Below are 20,623 nucleotides of genomic sequence, written 5' to 3' on the forward strand. Positions count from 1 at the left end.
CAGCCCCAGCTACTTATTTATTTACTATAAATTGTGTGACTTTTAGTCACATGCCATAAAATTCATATTCTTAAAGCTGCGCTGTTTTTTTTTTTTAGTATATTCAAAGATGTGCTGTGATCACAACAGTGCAGGTCAGTGTCATCACCCCTGAAGAAATCCCTTATTTGTTAGTGACCGTTTCCTTTCCACCCCACCTGTCTCCCAACTACTTCAGGACCACTAACCTATTCTCCATTTCTAAGGTATGTCTAGTTTCTTTTACCTAATATGCTGCTTTCAGCATTAGAAAACAGTGACATCTGACCATACTTTATTCCTGCTTATGCATGAGTAATACAGATATGCCATATTCTGTGTATCTGCTCATCAGGTGATAGACATATGAGTTTTCCACCTTGGAGCTACTATAAAATAATATCACACGTGCTCAAGTTTTGCTGAGCATATGTTTTCAATTTTTTCAGTATATGTCTTGATCCTTTTAATTGCTGAGAATATTCAGTTGCATGGGAGTGTACTGTATTCTTGTGTGTGGTGCTGGGGGATGAACTCAAGGCTTTGCGAATAATCAGGCAAGGGCCCTACTACTGAGCTTCATCCTCGGCTCTGTATTTTTAAAGTTTGTTCATCATGTAATACATCATCTGAGAAACTTCCCTGCCCATTGGCTGCTGTAAACACCCTTGCATGTATGCTTTTTAAATGCAAGCTTTTCTTCTTGTGGAGTTCCTGGGTCATATGGACTCTTGAAGAAGCACATCTCTTCTGCCGTGAGCACCACACACCCGATTCCCACCAGCAGTGCAGAAGGATGGCAGTCTCTACACGTCTTTGTTAACATGTGTGTCTTAGTTAGGGTTTCTATTGCCGCGATGAAACACCACGGCCAAAAGAAATTTGGAGAGGAAGAGTTTACACTTGCATGTCACGGTTCATCATCAGAGGCAGTTGGGGCAGGAAGCTAAACAGGGAAGGAACCAGGAGGCAGGAACTCACGCAGAGGTTGTGGGGGAGTGCTGCTGACTGCCTTGCTCCCCGTGGTGGCTTGCTCAGCCTGCTTCCTTACAGAACTCAAAACCATCTTCCCAGGGGTTGAAATGCCCACAAAGGACTAGACACTCCTACATCGCTAGTTAAGAAGATGCCCTACAGGCGTGCCTGCAGCCTGTTGTAATGGAGGCATTTTCTCAATTGAGGTTCCCTCCTCTCAGATGACTGTAGTTTGTGTCAAGGTGACATAAACACTAGCCAGCACAATTAGTTACTATTCATATTTTTTACTTTATTTATTCTTGTGGGTTTAAAGCAGGATAATATTGTGGTTTTTATTTGCACCTCTCTTATGACTAATGATGTTTTGTCTCTTTCCACGTGCGGATAAGTTTTGCTTGTATTCCATCTCTTAAGAGAGGAGCATATTTTTATTTGATTATATATATTATTTGATATATATAATATATATTATTTGATTATATATATATAATCATATATATATGGGGGTGTCTTATGTAAACCAGGCCTTAAAAATCATAGTGTATCAAAAAATGACCTTGAACTCCTGACCTTCCTTTTTCCCCCAAGTTCTGAGAGTGCAAGCACAAATGATGACCACTGTACCCAGTTAATGCAGGAATGGACCTCTGAGCTCCATGTATTGTAGGTAAATGCTCTACTAGCCTAGCCACATTCCCAGCTGAAGGGAAATAATTTTAGAAGGCTCCACTTTGTGTCTTATTCTAGGAATAAACCATAGTCCATCCTAGCAGGCAGCCTACAGAGTTGGTGTCTCTGAAAAAGGGAGACATGATGACTAGGCAACCCACATCCACCCATCTATATAAGCTGACAAGGCTTGACCCAAAATTACCTGTAACCTTAAGAATAGCACATTCCTAGGGGTGGAAGTCCACTGTCAATGTCCTTGGTGCCAGCTCCTTAAAAAATGACATCTAGCCTTCCTTTCTTGGTCCACCCAAAGCAGATCATGGCTCTCTCCCTGCTCTCAACACAGTCCACAGCCCTCTGCACAATGTTTCTCAGCTGCACAGATAGACTCTCTCAGCCTGAAGGCCTGGAGCGTGCTGGCTTGTTGCATCTTCTGGCAGGCAATGAACTTTATAGTGAAGTACAGTGTGCTGATACCTTCAACTGTGAAGTTACTATTAGAACAGCAAGACTTTTTTTTTTTTCCTTCCTTGATTTGGCTTTTCTTTGCTCGTAGTGCCAAGGGCCAAATATTTAAAATTCCTAACAATAATCATACCAAATTTTCTGTATTTTTAGTGAAGATGGGAAAACGGTCTGTTTTTAAGACTGAACACTTACATTTGTTTGCAGACCAAGATGTACCAGCCTTAAAAGCTTTGTTTAAGTATTTTAGCAGCCTTTGATATTGGCTGATTTCTCCTTTTCATTTTCTTAACTGCACCCAGGTCGATAGTTTAGTAAGTCTTTTAAGAATCAAGAATTTTCACAAATGTAAATTTTTTCCCCTTCTACTGTTTGTTGCATAGGAGTGACATGCCACTGTGTTTCAAGTAACTTGTCCTCTGATGTAGTTTCATTACTTGTCATCTTAGGTCTTCTTTTATTTTCATCATTCTTTTCTTTATATAATCCTGGTAAACCCAAAGGATGTGGCTATTGTCACAGTTAGTACTCAGAATAACAAAGTGCATCCTGGAGCAACCCAAACCTGCTGTAGCTTGACTATTTATATTTTTCCAGCTTTATATTTGTTTGTCTATCTTTGTCGAGACAGGGTTTCTCTGTGTAGCCTTGGCTGTCCTGGACCTGCTTGCTAGACCAGGCTGGCCTCAAACTAACAGAGATCTACCTGCCTATGCCTCCCCAAGTACTGGGATTTCAGATCTATACCTTTTCCCCAACATTTATATTTAAGTATGATAGTGTATAGAGATGTGGCCTTTGGGAAGAAGGAGGGTTGAGATGACCTCATGGAGATGACGTCCATATAAAGGGTTGTGAAGACCCATTAGTTACCCTCTCTGCTGTCTGAGAATACAGTGAGGGGGCAGCCATCTATACACCAGGAAATGCCCCTCCCCCAATGCCAATGGACTGGCACCTTAATTTCAGACTTCTCAGCCTCCACCAAGTTGAAAAGTAAATTCTACTGTTGAAGCCACCTGGTGTGAGCCTCTTGTCACAACAACCCGTACTAAGACAATACCTTTAAATTCCAGAATGAGACCAAAGTAAATTATAACTGGTAGATACAAAAGAAACTTTTGTCACCCAGAGCAGGACTGAAAACTTAACAGCTATACCATATAAGAAAGACTTTATAAATGTTTTCCCACTGCTCTTTAGCAGGCATTCTAACCTCTCTGTAGATAAGTTCATATCTATGAAGTGGGACCAAAAAGACCTTTTCCCTCTGATCTTAGAAAATACCATGAAAACTAACTGATGATGTAGATGAAGCTGCCTGTATTTATTTAGGAGAAAAGGATGCTATAGGTTTTATTACAGTTTATTTTTGTCATTGTCGATGTGGATGTAAATGAGGTATAAATACAAGGTGACAGGTTGTGGGATGGGCACTCAGTCACAAGACAGTCACCATTGCTTCTGAAAATCGGGTCAGCCCTTTCTGTCTGGTCCACAGCGGCTCCCATCAGCCAGCGTCCCCGTTCAAACTCTGTTACAGCTACATCAATGTGGTCTAAAACTAGACCTGAGAAGAATTTCCAGTATCTGCTCAGTGGGTTAATGAGCAAAACGGGAAACAACAGGAGCCTAGAACTGTACTCTATACAAGAAAGGCAGTGTTTCTCCTATTGCCTTTGAGTAGGGAAGAACAGAACTTGATGCAGTGAAGGATGAAGTTTTTAAAAGAATGAGTAAGTTTTCCTTTCCTCCTTTCCCTTTCCCCTCCCCTTCCTCTTCTCTCCCTTTATTTCTTTCTCTTGTTTTCTCTTCCCTTCTCTTTCCTTTCCTCCCTTCCTTGCTCTTCCTCTCTCCTCCCTTCCCCTTCCCCTACATTCTCTTCTTCCTATCCTTCCATTCTCTTCCTGTTCTCTAGGGATAGAATGATCTTGCCAAGTAGAAGCTGATGGCTGCCTTCATGTGGGATGTTATTTAGTTTATCATGCTTTCAATCCTTGGGATGCCATTCATAGGCACAGAAGTCAATTAGCTAGTGCCCATCCTTCACCCTTGACTGTAGGAAGAGCGGCAGGTTCTCCATACCTGAGGACCCGCTCTACTAACCACTTACTTCTTCCTCTTCTGCTACTTAAGGACAGGGCTGAAGAACAGAATGCTCACAGAGAAAGGAGACTGAGAATGAGAGAGGGCGAAACATTTTGCCTTTGTCTCCAGTGGGACTGCAAAAGCACATGTCCCTGCTGTCCAAGTCATCCAGCCTTTGGGGGTGAGAGACAGGACCAGGGGTGAGCAAGCCTTTGCATAAGAAACAGCTGCAGCCCAGGGCAGTTTGCAGAGGGCTGGGAGCTGGCTGCCTGTGAAGGACAACTTCTACCAACCTCTTCCTCCATTCTGGATCTATTATTTACTTTTTTTATGGTATTGATGATTGACTCTAGAGCCTTGCATGTCCTTTGCAAAGTCCTCTCCCAACCTCTGTCCACAACTGTCATTTTACTGTTCGTTTTTTTGAGACCTGCTTTTAGTGTGTTTCCAAGGCTGACCTTCAACAGACTCTGTGTCCCAAGCAGACTTTGAATTTAGAATCCTCTTATCCTGCCCCCCCCCCCCCCCAGTAGCCCAGCTCCTCTTCCTCCCTTGGTTAGCTGCATAGTGGAACTGTCTGGTTAGTGTGGAGTCATTCCTGGGACCCACCTCACGCTCTTTCTTTGTACTCTAAGACTATTGTAGATGCACCCCCACTTGCCTTCCCTGGGTCCTCATCCCTAGCATCTCCTGGACCCTTGCTGTCTTTCTCTCTGAAATTCGCAAACATAGTGTCTGACCTCAGGGCCTTAGTTGTCACAGCTGTCTGAACCTTGCACTTTGAGACGATCACCTCCTTGACTGTCGCCAGCTCCCCCCTCCCCAGATGTCAGATTTCAGTTTACAGGTTCTCTGCTCGGGGAGGCATTCCTGATTCCACCCTACATGAATGCCTCTTGTTATTCACCCTCCCTCCCCATGGCAGTGCCTGCTCCTTTATGATCCTCATTCAAGCATCTGAAACCCCCATTTTCCTCAAAGGCACTCTTAGACAGAGATGGTCTCAGTTAAGTCACTGCGCTTTCTAAGCACTTTGCCTGGGTCCCCGACTGACACATGGCGAAGATGAGTCTTGGCAAAGACGAGCGTGTGTATTTGGAGACTGGATGAACTGCTTTCTGTATTCATTGCTGAGATAGCCATTCATTGTTCAGGTCGGTCAACAGTTAGAGACTGCCTGCACTGTACCAGCCAGGATTGTGGATGGATAAGACTCTTTCCCAGTGTCCTCCCGTGGTTTCAGGGGAGGACTAGCTGTCAGCTTGCCCAGTCAATATAGAAGAGGATGGTAGGCTTTTTGGTGTTGTCAATGGCCAGGGCACTACTAGGATTTAGTGGGCAAAGCCTGAAGTCACTGTATTGGTTACTTTTCCCATTGCCCTTACAGAATTCCTGACAAGAGCACGGCCACAAGAGCATGAGGCAATCGGCCGCCTTATGTCTGCACCCAGGAAGCAGAGACATGAACGCTGACGGCTGGTCATAAGGCTAAAGTTATGAAACAGATGGATGCCAGTGTTCACTTCCTGCTTTTTGTACGGGCTGGGACCCTCGCTCAGCCACCCACACAGCCGATAGCTCTTCTCAGCTCACTTACCCCAGTACAGAAAGTCTCTGAGCGCCATGCGCTCAGGCTTGTATTCACAGTGATTCGAAACCCCAGTTAACAGTCCAGATCAGCTATCACGGTCGCTAACCTCCTTCCAGCAGTTGCAGTGGTGGAGTGGTAGCTGAAATCTTAAATCTTATTGTCAAGTGGGAGGGGGGAGATGGATGGACAGACAGACAGACTGAGAGATAGAGTGAGCAGTACACTGAAAGACAGACAGACTAGGCCTGGCAGGGGCTTTTGAAACCTCAAAGCACACTCTAAGGGACACGCCTCCTCCAACAAAGCTGCACCACCTACAAGCCACACCTCCCAATCCTTCCCAAACAGTTCCAGCTAGGGACCAAGCATTCAAACATATGAGGCCACGGGGATCATTCTCATTCGAACCATAACACAAAGTGAGTTCCAGGCTAGACTGTCTACATAATGAGATATTGTCTCGAGAAACAAGCAAAATGCCAAGGAAAACCTTAGCTTAAATAAAACAAGCTAAAAGTAAACACGAGCATGTCAATCGCTTGCGATGAGAATTATGCCTCCTTTTATGACAAATATTAAAAAGGGAGAAAATGGAACAGTGGGAAACAGAATTCCAGCTCTTTCTTTGAAGGCTTTGGGTTCCTTAGACTTTATGGGGCTTGAAGGCTGGGATGGAGTGATTGCTTCATTTCTTCTGCCCCTTGAGGAAGATGTTTCTGCGTAATAGACGCCACAGGAGGGGAACAGTGAGGTTTGGAGGTTAAGTAGACCTGAGATCCTTCAACCCTGGATACTCTGATGTTGGGGTACTGTCATGTGCTCTGCAGCATACAGAGGAGCAGGATCCCAGGCCTTTGTCAACTACACGCCATGAGCACGCCTTGGTTGTAACAACCAGACACACATGCAAACGTTGCACAAATTTAAAGGTGGGTGCAGAGTTGTTCCTGCTTAGAGACTTTGCTTGCCCCCATCTGAACCCCTGTGGCGGGTATTCATGGCTTTTCAGAACTTGGCTTCAGGTGTGAAAAACACAGCTGAACAATGCCCACAGGTGTTAGAAGGACTCTTGTCTCTTTCTTTTTTCATCTTTCTCTTTTGAGGCGGGCTCCCTCTGTGTCACGGGGCTCGACTGGAATGTATCACGTAGCCCAGGCTACTCTTAAACTTGAGCTCTTTCTGCCTCAGCCTCTCCCATGCTGGGATTACACCTATCATTCCTAACTCAGACAGACTCTTTAACACACAGAGGGAACCACTGGAAGCCATGTTACAGCTGGCTTGCTGCCTCTCTCTTTCAAGGGCTTGTCAGTTTGTACCATCTTCCTGGTACTCACTGTCGCTCTCCTTCCTGCCGGTTGTTTAAAGAGAAGCCTACAGATGCCTGGGGGATGATGACAAATTGTCTTTGACGTCCACAGCAGCCCTCCCAGGTGTGTGAGTAATGCTGTAGGCAGAGCATCTCCCTAAACCTCTGGAGAGAGCTACAGGAAATTGCAGTGTGTTGCAGGGAGCTTTGATGCCAGAGAGAGTGAGACAAGACAGTGTTCAGACTAGTGCAATTTAGCTCCCTTTCCATGGGAGATTACAGACCAGCTTCAGAGTGTATGTCTGGGATCTGGTCCACTCCTGTGGCTGGTCACCTCGGCTGCTCTTTTCTTCGCTGCTACACGCCCCCGTTCAGCTGCACCCATATCACTTCCTGGAACGGAAGAGGAGGCAGCTCTACCTGTGTTTGGTGGGAAGGATGAGGCTTCTGTCTTATATCCAGCTTGGAGTGTACTCTATTTTCCTAAGTCCATAGAAAAGATCGATCGACCCTGGAGGGGATGACTGAGCCTCTGACAGCATTTACCTCTGACCCTTAACCTCGGCAAAGGAAAATGACCTGAAGAGTCATTTACAAATTATTTTCAAAAAAGCGTATTTGCGTGTGCATGTCTGCGCGTTTGTGTGGGTGCAGGCACATGTGTACATGCGTGTGCATGTGGAAGCCAGAGATCTCCATCTCTGGTTTTGTCTTGTTTCATTTTTTTTGCTTGGTTTTGTTTTGTTGAGATAGAGTCTGTCACGGGCCTGGAGTTTTGGGATTAAGTAGGCTGGTTGGCCACCACCTGCCAGGGTTTTACCCAGCTTTAAAGATGCATGTCTGGAGCACTAGAGAGATGGCCTAGTGGTTAAGAGCATTGGGTACTCCTCAAGAGGACCTGGATTCGAGTCCCACCACTCACATGGCACCGCACAACTGTCTGCAATTCCAGTTTTAGAGGCTATGACACCCTCTACTGGTCTCCATATGAGGCCACAGACATACAGACATACATGCAGGCAAAGCATGAGATTAAAACTTTATATATTTTACTTATCTTGTTTTACCTAAATCCAAAATGTTCAGACAATTCCTGCATTGGGTAGGGATGGTGGCTGGATGTCCTGGGTGCTTGCCTTTTGCCAGCCAGCATTCTAAACACTTCCCGAAGAGTATTTTCCCTTGATCTTCCTCAGACCCTGGATAGTGGATTAATGTCCCCACATCAGACCTGAGGACAATCACACTTGGCCTGTTCAAGGACCATATTCGTGGTGTTCAGTGATTTGAAACCAGAGTTAGCTTCCATCCACCATTCTTCCCCTCCACAAGGTGACAGTTTTAATGTGAACTGGAATCCCCTCAAGGCCAGGTGAAAAATGAGATTGCTAACCTCATCTCCATGGCTGCTGGTCCACAAGTGGCCTGAAAACTTGCAGCCTGAACAAGCTCCCAAGTGCTGTTGACTGGCTGGTCTGGCAAATCCTGTTATCTCACTATCTCGCTTTCAGAAGAACTGTCCAGGCCTGGGTTGGGGGTAGAGATGAGGGTCATGGGTAGGGATGAGAATGGTGGATAGGGATGAGGGTGGTGGATAGGGATGAGGGTGGTGGATAGGGTAGGGATGAGGGTGATGGGTAGGGATAAGGGTGGCTCAGTGGGTCAAATGCTTGCTATGCAAGCCTGGAGTCCTACGTTCAGATCCTCAGCACCCCTGACATTGCCAGGTGAGCGTGTGTGCTTGTAACCCCACAACTGGGAGGTAGAGACAGGCAGATCCTGGGGGCTCACTAGCTAGCCAATCTACCTAAAAATTGAGCTTCCAGTTCAGTGTCTGGAAGATTAAGGTGGAGGAGCTGGGAATATGACTCAGCCAGCAGAGCCCCTGCCTGCCCAGCATGCACAGACCCTGGCCGTCATCTCCAGTATCACATGAACTGGAAGTAGTGGTAGCACACTCCTGTAATCTCAGCCCTTGGGAGACAGAGATCGGAGGATCAGGAGTTTAAGATCATCTTGACTGTAAAGCAGTTTTGAGGCCAGCTTGACTACATTAGCCAGGGTCTGAAAGCATAATAATCATGTGGACAAGTGATTGAGGAAGCTATCTGACATCGACTTCTAGCCTTCACGTGATCGAGCACCTCCTCACATAAGCATGTACATGTGGGAAAGAAAAGGAAGGGAAGAATGTTGCAGGGTATTTGATCCCATTGTGATCCCCCAAGATTGTGGACTGGAAAGCCCTGTTTCTTTGGTGTGGTTGAGCCCTATCACACACCTTTTATCCAAGAACTTTCTGTTTATTGTAAACTGGTGTGGTTCACCCAGCCCTACCACACACCTTTAATCCAAGAGGTCTCTGTATACCAGAGGTATACCCTCGGTCAAGATTTGGAGCTAGAAACCAGCTGACAGGGATTAAAGAGTAGGAGGGACTTTGAGTTGAGGGATATTTAAGACAGTGTGGAGAAGAAGAAGGAGCTTTTGGCTCAAGCTCTGGCTTTAGCTTAGGCTTCAGCTTCTCAGCTCTCTGGCTTTTTGGGCTGTTAACTAGCAAGCCTTGGCTTTTTTTTTTTTTTTTTTTTTGTTGTTGTTGTTGTTGTTGCCTTTTCCTCCTGGGCTGTCAGCTGAGCTAGTGATCCTTTTGGGTTTTTGGTTTTTTTTTGTTTTTGTTTTTGTTTTTTTTTTGTTGTTGTTGTTGTTTTTTTTTTTGGTTTGTTTTGTTTTTCCCATCCAGACCTGAACTGAGAAGGAAGGTCAGCTGGTTACTTTCTCCGCCTCTCTCAGCTTGCAGGTTTTCACCCCAGCACCTGGCTCCTGAGTCCTTACTGATAAAATAGAATGGTTGAGATTTTCATCATTGTACATAACAAGAGAACATTATGTTAAGTGCTAGCTTTGAAACCTTGAGTGGAAATGTCCCAGGCTGCAACTGACTGCTGACATGAGACCTGACCAGTACCTGCCAAAGTGTCTTGAGAGCATCTTTTCTTAGGAGATGGTGTCACGAGACACTGGTAATTGACCTGTTGGGGGTAGTATTCCGGTATTCCCTAGGCTGCTTGACATTTCTGAGAACTCAGTCCACTGCATCATCATTAAAAAAAAAAAAAAAAAAAAAAAAAAAAAAAATCATACTCCAGGGTTTACTCAAACGGGCCTTCCCTCCCCCCCCCCCAAGCTATGCTTGGTTCATTTTATTCCAATTCAGTCAAACCTTCTATGTCAGATTGTGTGTAAACATCACTATTATCCTGGTGAACTACAACCTGTCTAACGGGCAGACAGGTTTATTGCCAAGAAAGATCAGCAGATCTCAGAGCAGTTCTCTTCTCTGAATCCTACAGACCTCCTTAAGCAATTTTTTTTTTTCTGGTTGTGAAAGAAAAATCACTTAAAAGTTTTCCAGTTTCAGCCACTTTGAAACCAACAGGTGCTCTGAGGACAGATTTTCGTGTTGTTTTGAATGCTTGTGGTTTGCCTGAATTAAGATGTGAACAGCACATTTGAAACCTGACGTGAAGCTGATTGGCAGATAGTCTGTCCTGAGGCTCCCGGTGCTAGGAAGAAAAGCTCTGGCATCTTACCCCTTGGCCACTTGCTAGCAAAGATAATAATGCAGATGTGAATCCACCAAGAAATGCTCACTATTGTCCAACAGGTGGATTCAGGGGAAAAAAAATACCTGTCCTCAAATCTGGTGCAGTGGGCTTTTATTCCTTTGTTATTGTTGTTGTTAGCATGTATTAATTGCATATAGTACTGGATTTTATGACATTTTCATGCACATGAAGAATGTAATTTGATCATAATCACCCCTCCCCCTCATGCTGGTTCCAGTGAGTTTAATTAGAATTGCTTCTAAGCTGCAGTGATCTCGCTCTTGGAAATGGGACAGGATTCTTGGGGACTTCAGTGTACAAACATTCTAAAGGAAAATACAGACTCGGGGTATGTGGGACTCCTTGGATTCCGTTTTCAAATACCTCAAAAAACATCATTCCCTCTGGGAGACCCTAAAATGTATGAATTGTCCCATGGCTTCCTGAGCCAAGGAACAGCTTTTATTTTTCTATCAATTGACTTATTTCTTACTTATTTTTGAGCGACAGGCTCCCCATTCTGGTTTGCGATGCCACCTGTGGCCAGTCCTGAGGTTGAATTTTGTACTAGCTGACCAGGGACCCTCTTTCGAAGCTTCTGGCTCCCAGCCAGTCTTAACTGGACGCTTTTCCCAGAGGGGCAAAGACACCTTGTTTTTCTTCTGAGCCCACAGCTGCTCTGGACAGACTGGCCTCGTGGAGGGGTCAGGGAACTTGCTTTGCTGGTGGCCGTAGCAGGCTGGCGTTTTCTTGGAGACCCTCAAGTGAGGAGCAAATAGCCTAGAGGCGCTTACACACCGATGCTCTGAGGCTCTTCATCTGGCTTCAGCAGAGCCAAGAAAACACACACAATTCCCTCAGGAGTGAGATCTAAGGGGAGATGCTACAGGTTTTTTTTTTTTTTTTTTTTTTTTTTTTTTTTTTTTCCCTTCCCCTTCCTTCTTCATCTGTAGCTTTCCCCAGAGGTGTTTATCAGTGAAGTGTGGACCGGGTAAGATGCAAGGCAGAGAGATCTTATAGTGTTAAATAAAAGGGTTCCAGGGCTTGAGCTGGGAGTGTGTGTGTGTGTGTGTGTGTGTGTGTGTGTGTGTGTGTGTGCAGGCGCTTTGAAATGCAGCTCCGCACCAGGCCTGCAAAGAGTTCCCGGGCTTTGCCAGCGGCCCTGTGCCCTGGAGCAGCGCCGCGGGGAGTCCTCACCGGCCAGGACTTCCCGCGCCCAGGGAGCGCCCAGGGCTGGCCTGGCGGAGCTTAGGAGGCTGGAGCTGCGGGCGAGCGGGCGGGGTGACACAGCCTCCGTGCCAGCCGCAGCCGTTGGCTGGAGGGCGCCCAATCCCGGGGCATGCCGCCCCAACCTGGCTGGGACACGCAGTGAAAGGCGAGTTCGGTGACAGATCTGACCCCCGGGGGCTGTCGGCTGCGGCAGTGTGGCGAGCCCGGCATCGCGAGGACTCCGGGCTCCCAGGAAAAGCAGAGGCATGGCTTCGGTGTTCATGTGCGGAGTGGAGGACCTGCTGTTCAGCGGCAGCCGCTTCGTGTGGAACTTGACCGTGTCCACGCTGCGGAGATGGTACACCGAGAGGCTGCGGGCTTGCCACCAGGTGCTGCGGACGTGGTGTGGGCTGCGGGACGTGTACCAGGTGAGCCCAGGAGGCTGGCGCCCGCGGGGACCGTTGCGGGATGCCGGGCGCTCAGCCAGGGAGCACGTCCACCTGTATGATTTCATAACCTCGGGCTTCCTGTGTTTTCAACTCCTGGCAGGTAGCTTGGCGCTTGGGTCAGCAGCTCTAGCTAACTGTGGACTGACATTTTTTTTTTTTCCAGTTGGGCATGGGGGCACTTGGGAGTTACCCCCCTCCCCCCTCCGCTCCCGTCTCCCAGCAGACGGGAGCGTTACAAAGTGATGAAGGTTCCTGCAGGCACTAGTAAAGGGGTTGAAGCTTTGCAGCACAGCGTTCGTGGAAAGCGACTCTGAGCTTGAGAGGATTATTTTTATTCTATTTCATTTCACTGGGGGTGGCCATTTCGGAAGCTATGATTTCCCATCATTGCTTGCTGTCAGAGCACGTCTCGGTAAATTTGCCTTCTCCCTTCTGATGTTTCTGCACTTTTCCAGCAGGCAGCTTCGGCTTGCAGGGCACAGCCAGGAAGAGCTGATTCTGTGTCCACTGGCGTTGGGAAGGAAGGACAGTGCATTGTGAGCACATTGTGGGAAGCTGGCAGGCTAGGGAAGGGAAGGGAAGGGAAGGGTGTCTTGGCTGAGCGCTGGAATGCTTACGCTTGGATTTAATCTGTCACACAACACAGGCTCTTTATTGCTTTGCTGACCCCATCTTGCAGGCAAAATCTGTAGCAACTTTGCCCAGTATGGAGACCATTCATCCTTTCTGGGACTGCGACTTGCGAACAAGGATTTAAAAGTCCTCTGTTTTGATTATTAATACCTTTAAGATAAAAATAAAAAATAAAAACTATGTTGTTAAATTATGAAGATTTTTTTACCTGGGCTTCTTTCCTGGATATGGAGTAGTTTTGTTACAGTTCTTGGAATCCCTCTTACCCAATCTGACTCTATTCCTCATAGCACTGAAATATATGTCGCAGTGTGCCCCGTATGTGAGCAAGCTTTGATTTTTGAAAAGTCATAGTCTTCCGTCAAGCAGACAGAGGGAAGGGCATCTAAGGACAGAATGCAGGAGTTCTAAGGAATGAATGTTCCCTTGCCATCCTTGTTAGAATATAAAAAATAAATTCTAACCTGTGGTTTCACTGCTCCTGGTTTGCCTAACCAGGAGTCCGTGTCTGTGTCTGATATCATGCATTTTGAAATGAAACCAGCAGAGCACACTGAGAGCCCCGGAAACCCGTTGGGGCTTGAGAGCATTAGGGAACGGTGGATATGGCCCATTTGCCACAGGAAACTGCACTCCTGGCGCTGTGGAGCCAGACGTGTGTCTGTCTTTCAGGCCTTTTCTCTCTTGGGAAGTCTTGGCTCAGTTCAGTTTGGTTTGTACAGTTAGCACCCACCCCTCTCCCTGTGCTGTCGCCTTCTCTTTTGAATGGTCGAGGAACTTTCGAAAGGAGAGCACAGATGCTGTAGCCAACCAGACAGGCGCTGCGCCCCACTCCCCATGGACTCAGTGGATTTATGGCTTATTGCTATTGCTGTTATTGAATAATTGAGAGATGAAAGTTCCCAAAAACCCAAGGGTCTTTGGCTTCTCTAGAGGATCGATCCGTTGTTATTCATTTTAATTGTGAAAATGTTTTGTGTGTACATGTTCTTGGGTGCACGGATACACCCATGTATGTGGGCACGCAGTACCTATGCACACGTGTGTGGCCAGAAGTGCCACTCCACAGCAATACTGTCCACCTTAGTTTTGAGACAGGGCCTGTCATTGGCCTGGGGCTTGCTAGTTAGGCAAAGCTGGCTGGCCAGCAAGCACCTGTCTTTGCCTCCCAAGAACTGGTATTACAAGTGTACATCACCCATCATAAACCATTCATCTTAAACACAACAGCAATTTGAAAGGGTGAGCTGCTCAAATATTTGTTCTCCTCTGTGAAATAGGTGTTAACTGAGCCTGTCTCCTCTTATCCCCATGGTCAAAAAGCACATGCCAAATAAAGGTGGCTTTGTATGTATTGTGTCACAAGCAGAGAAAAACTATGACATCTACATTAAAGTTCCCTGTGCTTTGGAAAAGTAAGATTTAAAAAAACGAAAACAAAAAGATCATTTTTACCCTAGAAGAACCAGAATGAGTCACAGACCTAACTGCTTGATTGTTTGTAAAGATGTTTGTTTGCTGTTTTGAAACCCAGGGGCTTGGTCATTCTAGGTGAGTGCTCTACCTCTAAGTGCCATTGCTTGCTTAGAAAAAAAAAAAAGATTTCAAATGCTGAGCAATAAAATGGTGATGCAGGTTATATAGACTGAAAAGCAGTAAAGAAAATGATTTCTGCTTTCAGCTCCTGAAACAGACAAGAGATGAATCCAAGCTCTTTCTATGTGTGGCCATAGGGAAATCAGCCTTTCTATGCTTCATTTTCATCCTCTGTAAAGTGAAGAATAGAACAGCACTAATTAGAGAGGTTAATAAAGTTAATTGACACGTAGAATATTTAGCACACTACCTAGAGCTTAGAAAGAATCCAGTAGATAGTTATCTGTTCTATCGTCTAGGATTTTATTTTTTATTGTGGTAAGCAGCCAAACTCAAAACTAGCAACAGAGTAAAAGAAGTCATTACGACACAGCTTTCAACTCTACTTGGAGAATAAATGTGAGGTGTGGTTTGATGGGCAGAGGCGGGGGTTGGAGGTGGGGTGAGCACACAGAGCTTACTTCCCTAGCCCCAGTTATGCTCACGGATTGGGTTTAGCCTTGTTGGACTTCTTTCCTTCTGGCATCTGATAACTACAGCCCTTCATTAGGCCTACATATCAAGATAGCCAGAAAGAAACTGAATTTCTTATATCCCGCTATCAAAGGGTCCCTATGTATCCTCAGGGCTACTAATGTAGGGTCTGCCCACCCCAATGCCAGGCACCACTTTGATGCCATGCACTAATTGGCACAGGATTGCGCTTCGTGCATTCTCAGTGGCATGAGATGGCTCAAAAGGAGCAAAAGTGATTTCAGGGAGAGGTAGAAAAGAAGAAGAAACTCAGACTGGGGTATAGCTCATTGGCAGAACCCTTGCCCAGCATATGGGGGGGGCATTAGGTTCAATGTTCAGTATGTCAGTAGTAATAATACTGCACACATATACATACATACATACATAAGGACATATACAATGTACAGCATTAAAGATGAAAAAAGGGAGCCAGAGAGCTGGCTCAGCAGGTGAAAAAGCTTGCCCCCAAGTCTGATGACCTGAGTTCAATCCCCAGAACCAACATGGCGGAAAGAGAGGACAGACTGCTACATGCAAACACAAACAAATGGCTTATTTTTTAATGAGGAATGAGTTGATTGCCAAACAAAAACTACATTAAAATAAAAGACTCTTTAAGGGGATAATAATGAACAAAAGGGTTGTCGATTGGAGTGCAAGTCTGTTTCTGAAACTGGGAACGAGGTAGGACCCACTAACCTCATATTTGCCTGGGTTAGTCAGTGTAGGATGCTCTGACAAATACCTGGGGAAGAAAAAAAACCTTAAAATTGGGAAGGATTTATTTTGGGTCAAGGTTTTAGTCCAGGATGGTTGGCTGGTTCCATTCTTTTAGGCCTGTAGCAAGGCAAAACCATCATAGTGGAAGACCATGGCAGCAATGGAAGGATGCCCACATCATGGTAGCCAGGATGCAGAGATGTAGAAGGTGGGCCCATGGAAAAGATGTGACTTTCAAAGGCATGTCCCTGGCTGCCCATTTTCTCTGATCAAGGCCGCTGCCTTTCACAGACTCCGATTTAGTTATGAGAATTCATGGATGCATTAATTCATTGATCGGGGCCCTCCCCAAAGCCAAACAAAGGAAGGTGCAATGAGGAAGGATACGACATTTTATTAAAATGCTACCGAGGGTTGGGGCAACGGCTCAGTAGGTGAAAGAAATTATTAGACAAGCATGAGGAAGCTGAGTTCAAATACTCAGTAAGAAACTGGGTGTGGCCACATGTACCTTTGTGTAGTTGGAACAGGAGGATTGCTGAGGCTTGCTGGCTGCAATCTCACTTCCAGATTCAAGACCCTGTTTCAGGGATGTAAGTCAGAGAGTGATAGAACAGGACCCCTAAAGTCCTCCTTTGGCCTTAGGCATGCATGTGGGCACACATGCACACACACACACACACACACACACACACACACACACACAATTTAAATGCAACCAGCTGAGACTACCACATAATGAGAATCTCACATGTAGCATTCTCACAATAAAAAGAGTTTTTCTTCAAGGTCAGTTCAAAGATTAAAAACATAAATACCTTTTAAAGTGTTCTGGGCTTTTTGTTGGGGGGTGGGGAGGGGGGTATTTGTTGCCACAGTTGTTTGAACTGATTGTCTGGGCCCAAGATGAGAACACTCGTGCTGCTATCCTGGAATTCTGAATTCCACACCTTGCAGGAGAATGTGCTTTTCCCATTCTGCCCAGTTTGCTGCTGTGTGAACCGGAATACACACCGTGTTAGAGAACCCATATTTTCTTATCATCTTGTTGATTTTCTTTTAAGGTGCCATTTTTCTTGCTTCTAGTCTCAATGGTCTTATTTGTGAAGAAACCTAATGCTGACTCGCTCTAGAGAGACCAGGGTGGGGCAGGAGATATCTATTACCTGAAATATCTGGCAGGCCCCTACGGGTATTTTGTTTATTCATATACTACACATGAAAGACGATCCTTCACCTATTCATAAAGGATTTGGCAATGCTGCTATTGCCTAGCTGGCAAAGCTGGGAAGGCATTTCTTTGGAATTGAACACTTCCTCCACTTCTAGATGTTGGAACAGCAAGCGATTTAATTTGCCAACAAACTATGAATAATGATAACAAACGATGATGTTTACTGTAAGACGCTTTTGTAGTAATGGAACCAAATAAAAGGCAGGAAGAGAGGCTGTGAGGAGACGCTTGACAAAGACCCACTGTCTAAGGGGAGAGCTGTGGGCCAGGTACCAGACTTGAGAACTCACCTTTAATTTAGGCAAAATTCTCAAAGCTCCTCCATCAGCCACTTGCCTTTCTTGCTGATACCTCTCCTGGACAGGATGCATTGCAGTAATTAATTATCTCCATCATGTGAGTTAGAAAGTGTTGAGGGAATACTGTTGACGAAAGGCCAACTCGCTTTGTTTTCTGTGCAGTGTGATGTGCTCTTAACAAAACCCTCCGTTTTTTACTTGGGGTTAAATTTTCTCCTCACTTAGTCCCCAAGGTAGAATTTCCTACAAGTCCTGAATGGAGTCATTGCTTCCAGTGGAAGGCAACTTAAACAGAATCTGGGGGATTTAAGTGACTGGAAGAGGCTGGGTCAGCTCCTCTGGGACAGGCAGCTGGCACAGAAGAGGAGGCACAGCGGTCAAGGACTTAGTGAGTCTGCAGGCTGGACTTGACCTTGTGCAAATTACTTCCCCTCTCCAAACCTCATTTCCTCCTGGGTATCAAGGAAGCGCTGTAAACTGCAGTATGAGATCAAGTGGGGAACTCATGAGATATGTTCATAAAACACATGACCTTTCGTAGGCATAAGAAAATGCCTAATAAAGGCTCGCTCTTGGCCTTATGAAGCCCTTAACATTGAGCTCAGAGTGTCTGTGGTAGGAGGTCACTGACAGTATTGGTGTTGGGTTTATTCCTGAGACAAGTTGTATGGAAATTAAGTTCCCGTCTTTAGTGGGTAAGTGTTCTTTAAGAAAGAAGGTAAGAATCCCTTTGGCATTGTGTATGGGTTAGATGTGGGGTATACGAAATGTTCTCTTCTGGTATTCTAAGCCTATACATAAATCTGGGAAGCCATGGGGATCTTGTAGTCAGATTTCTGAGCTCACCTTTCTCTATGTTGATACACAGACTGCTAACACTTGAGTTTTGTGTCTTCCTAGCTTGATTGAAAAAAAGCCATCCTGTCTGCCCAAGACAGTTCTACACCAAGTATTTGGTGATCGCTGTTATTTCAAACCTCTGACACTTCATTTTACACCCTGGAAACTTCTTCCTGCTTTTATAAATAAAGTTTTATTGTCACATGGCCATGCAGTTACCCATCTATGGCTGCTTTGATATTCCCTGGGTAAAATGGCTACCTGTGGCTCAACTACTTAGAGTAGATATATATATATGTAGTATAAAAGTAGTATATATATATATATATATATATATATATATATATATATATATATGGAAGTTGTATCACAGAAAAACAGAATTTGAAAGATTTTCTTATCAAAATACCTAAGTGGCTTCAGAGACAGCTTACTGGGTAGAGCACTTGCTGTGAAAGGCTGAGCACCTAGGTTTCAGTGCTCAGCACTCACTTAGAAAGCTGAGCACAGCAGCACGTATTTGTAAAGCCAGCACTGGAAATCACAGCTCGCTGGTCAGCCAGCCTGCCTTACCAAAATGGTAAGCTTTGGGTCAGTGAAAGAACCTGTCTCAAGGAAATAAGGAAAAGCAATAGAAAACACCAAATCCTGCTTTGCCCGTCTCCCCCCCCCAACACACACACACACAGGCACCACCAACCTCCAAACACACAACTCATGCCAGTGCAATAATTAATAATAATAATAATAATGTTTTAATTTAAAAATGCCCAAGGTAAGTCCTCACCTTACTTTTACTCAGTTCTTTGTTTACAAAATAATGACCGATATTTCTGGTGACTCATTAATTTGCTCGTTTACACCTAAAGTAATTAACAACTGCTCACCGTGTTACCAGTCACCTCAGCAAAGGTTAGCAACAGGTGTCTCCCCTGAGCTCGGGAAACATAATGCTGCGTAGGAGAGAACGTTAAAAACAACAACAACAAAGAAGACCCTCTAGAAAAAGGACGAACTTTGCTGGTCTTTGAGGGAAAAGAGGAGGTCTGTAGGTGAAGGCAAACAGAGGGGCATTCCAGGCACAGGTGATTGTAAAAAAAAGAGTTGTTTTCTCCAAAGCTTGATGAGCAGAAAGAGTGACAGAGCAATTTCGGTAGAGAGTGACACCTAACCCCTCAAATGATCTTGTACTTTTGAAATTTTCCTTCAGACTTTTAGGAGAGGGACGTGCTGACGTGGAGCTATTGCTGGCAGTAGTGAGGATGGCAGGTTTCTAGAGGGTAGACTAGTGGAGGCCGGGAGGGAAGGGAATCAAGACGGTGGTGAGGGCAATATGGGTGTATCGCTCAGAACAGAATGAGTTCAAGTCCCAGCACCCACACCCACGTGATCCAGTGTCCTCTTCTGACCTCTGTGGGCACTGCACACACGTGGTAGTGACAACAGCCTGCCCCAGGGTCATGAACTGGACTTCCCCATTTTATCTAGGCAGTCACATGGTGCAAAACACAGGTCACTGCCATCTTTCAGGCTCTCGGAATGTTCACAATTATGCCAGTTACCAGGGTGGAAAGTGAAATGCTTTTTAGGGTCTGGCAATTAAGTACAGGGCCTCCAAGAGGCTTATGTTACTTCTCACAGATCGCTGGTGAGAACAGAGCCATAATAGACCCAACTCACCATACACAGGAGCCAGGAAACAGCTTAAATGCTGGTGAAGATGGTGTTGCTTAGCAATCAGGCTGAACTGGGGTTAGTAATCCGGGAAGGTTATCAGCAGACCTGTGAGGATTGTTCCCTGTGTAAGAGACTAGGAAGAGGGCAGAGTTAAGCAAAGAGAGAAGTTTAGTTACAATTCATGATTAGTGAAGCCACAGCTGAACCCACGGGTTGCTGTGAAGCTGAGAGTTCTCCCCAGCTGGAACAAGAGCACTGGCTTTTCCGTCTGGCCCCATGGTAGCCCTTGAAAGCCAGGCTGACCTTGAAGGAGGCAGTTCTCTTTAAAGGAATGGCAGTTCCCAGAGGGAGCTGAAGCTGTCAGCTCACAGTGCTCCCAGCACCGAGGAGATCAGTTTGGCAAAACATCATAGCACCGTGTACAAATGCCTCCCAGCAGGTGCTGGACAGAGGCCGGAACTAAATCAGGGCCAGCAGGAAGGAAGTGGACGGTGAAGACCACATGAACAGGGGGATACAGAATTCAGCTATTAAAAATTGCACAACTGGAGCTGGAGAAATGGCTCAGCAGTTAAGAGCACTGGCTACTCCTCCAGAGGACCCAGGTTCAAGTCCCAGCACCCACATGGCAGCTCAGAACTGTCTGGAACTCCAGTTCCAGGGATTCTGGTACCCTGACACACACACACACACACACACACACACACACACACACACACACACA

At 45.6% G+C, this 20,623-nt stretch overlaps 1 protein-coding gene across 2 annotated transcripts in view; it reads left to right on the top strand.

The window, feature by feature from the left end:
- The window catches only part of Frmd4b (FERM domain containing 4B), a 229,009-nt gene that overhangs the window by 34,665 nt on the left and 173,721 nt on the right, over positions 1–20,623 (top strand). The window contains exon 1 of one of the 2 annotated variants that reach the window (XM_055628485.1): positions 12,132–12,363. The exons of the other annotated variant lie outside the window; for it this stretch is intronic. Coding sequence (XP_055484460.1) covers positions 12,202–12,363 — 162 coding nt within the window. The 5' untranslated portion in view covers positions 12,132–12,201. Of the gene's footprint in view, positions 1–12,131; positions 12,364–20,623 lie in introns of those variants that run through there. 2 annotated transcript variants of the gene reach the window in all.

The sequence above is a fragment of the Psammomys obesus genome, unplaced genomic scaffold, assembly GCF_907164565.1.
Source record: "Psammomys obesus unplaced genomic scaffold, mPsaObe1.curated_primary_1811, whole genome shotgun sequence".
Taxonomy (NCBI): Eukaryota; Metazoa; Chordata; class Mammalia; order Rodentia; family Muridae; genus Psammomys; species Psammomys obesus.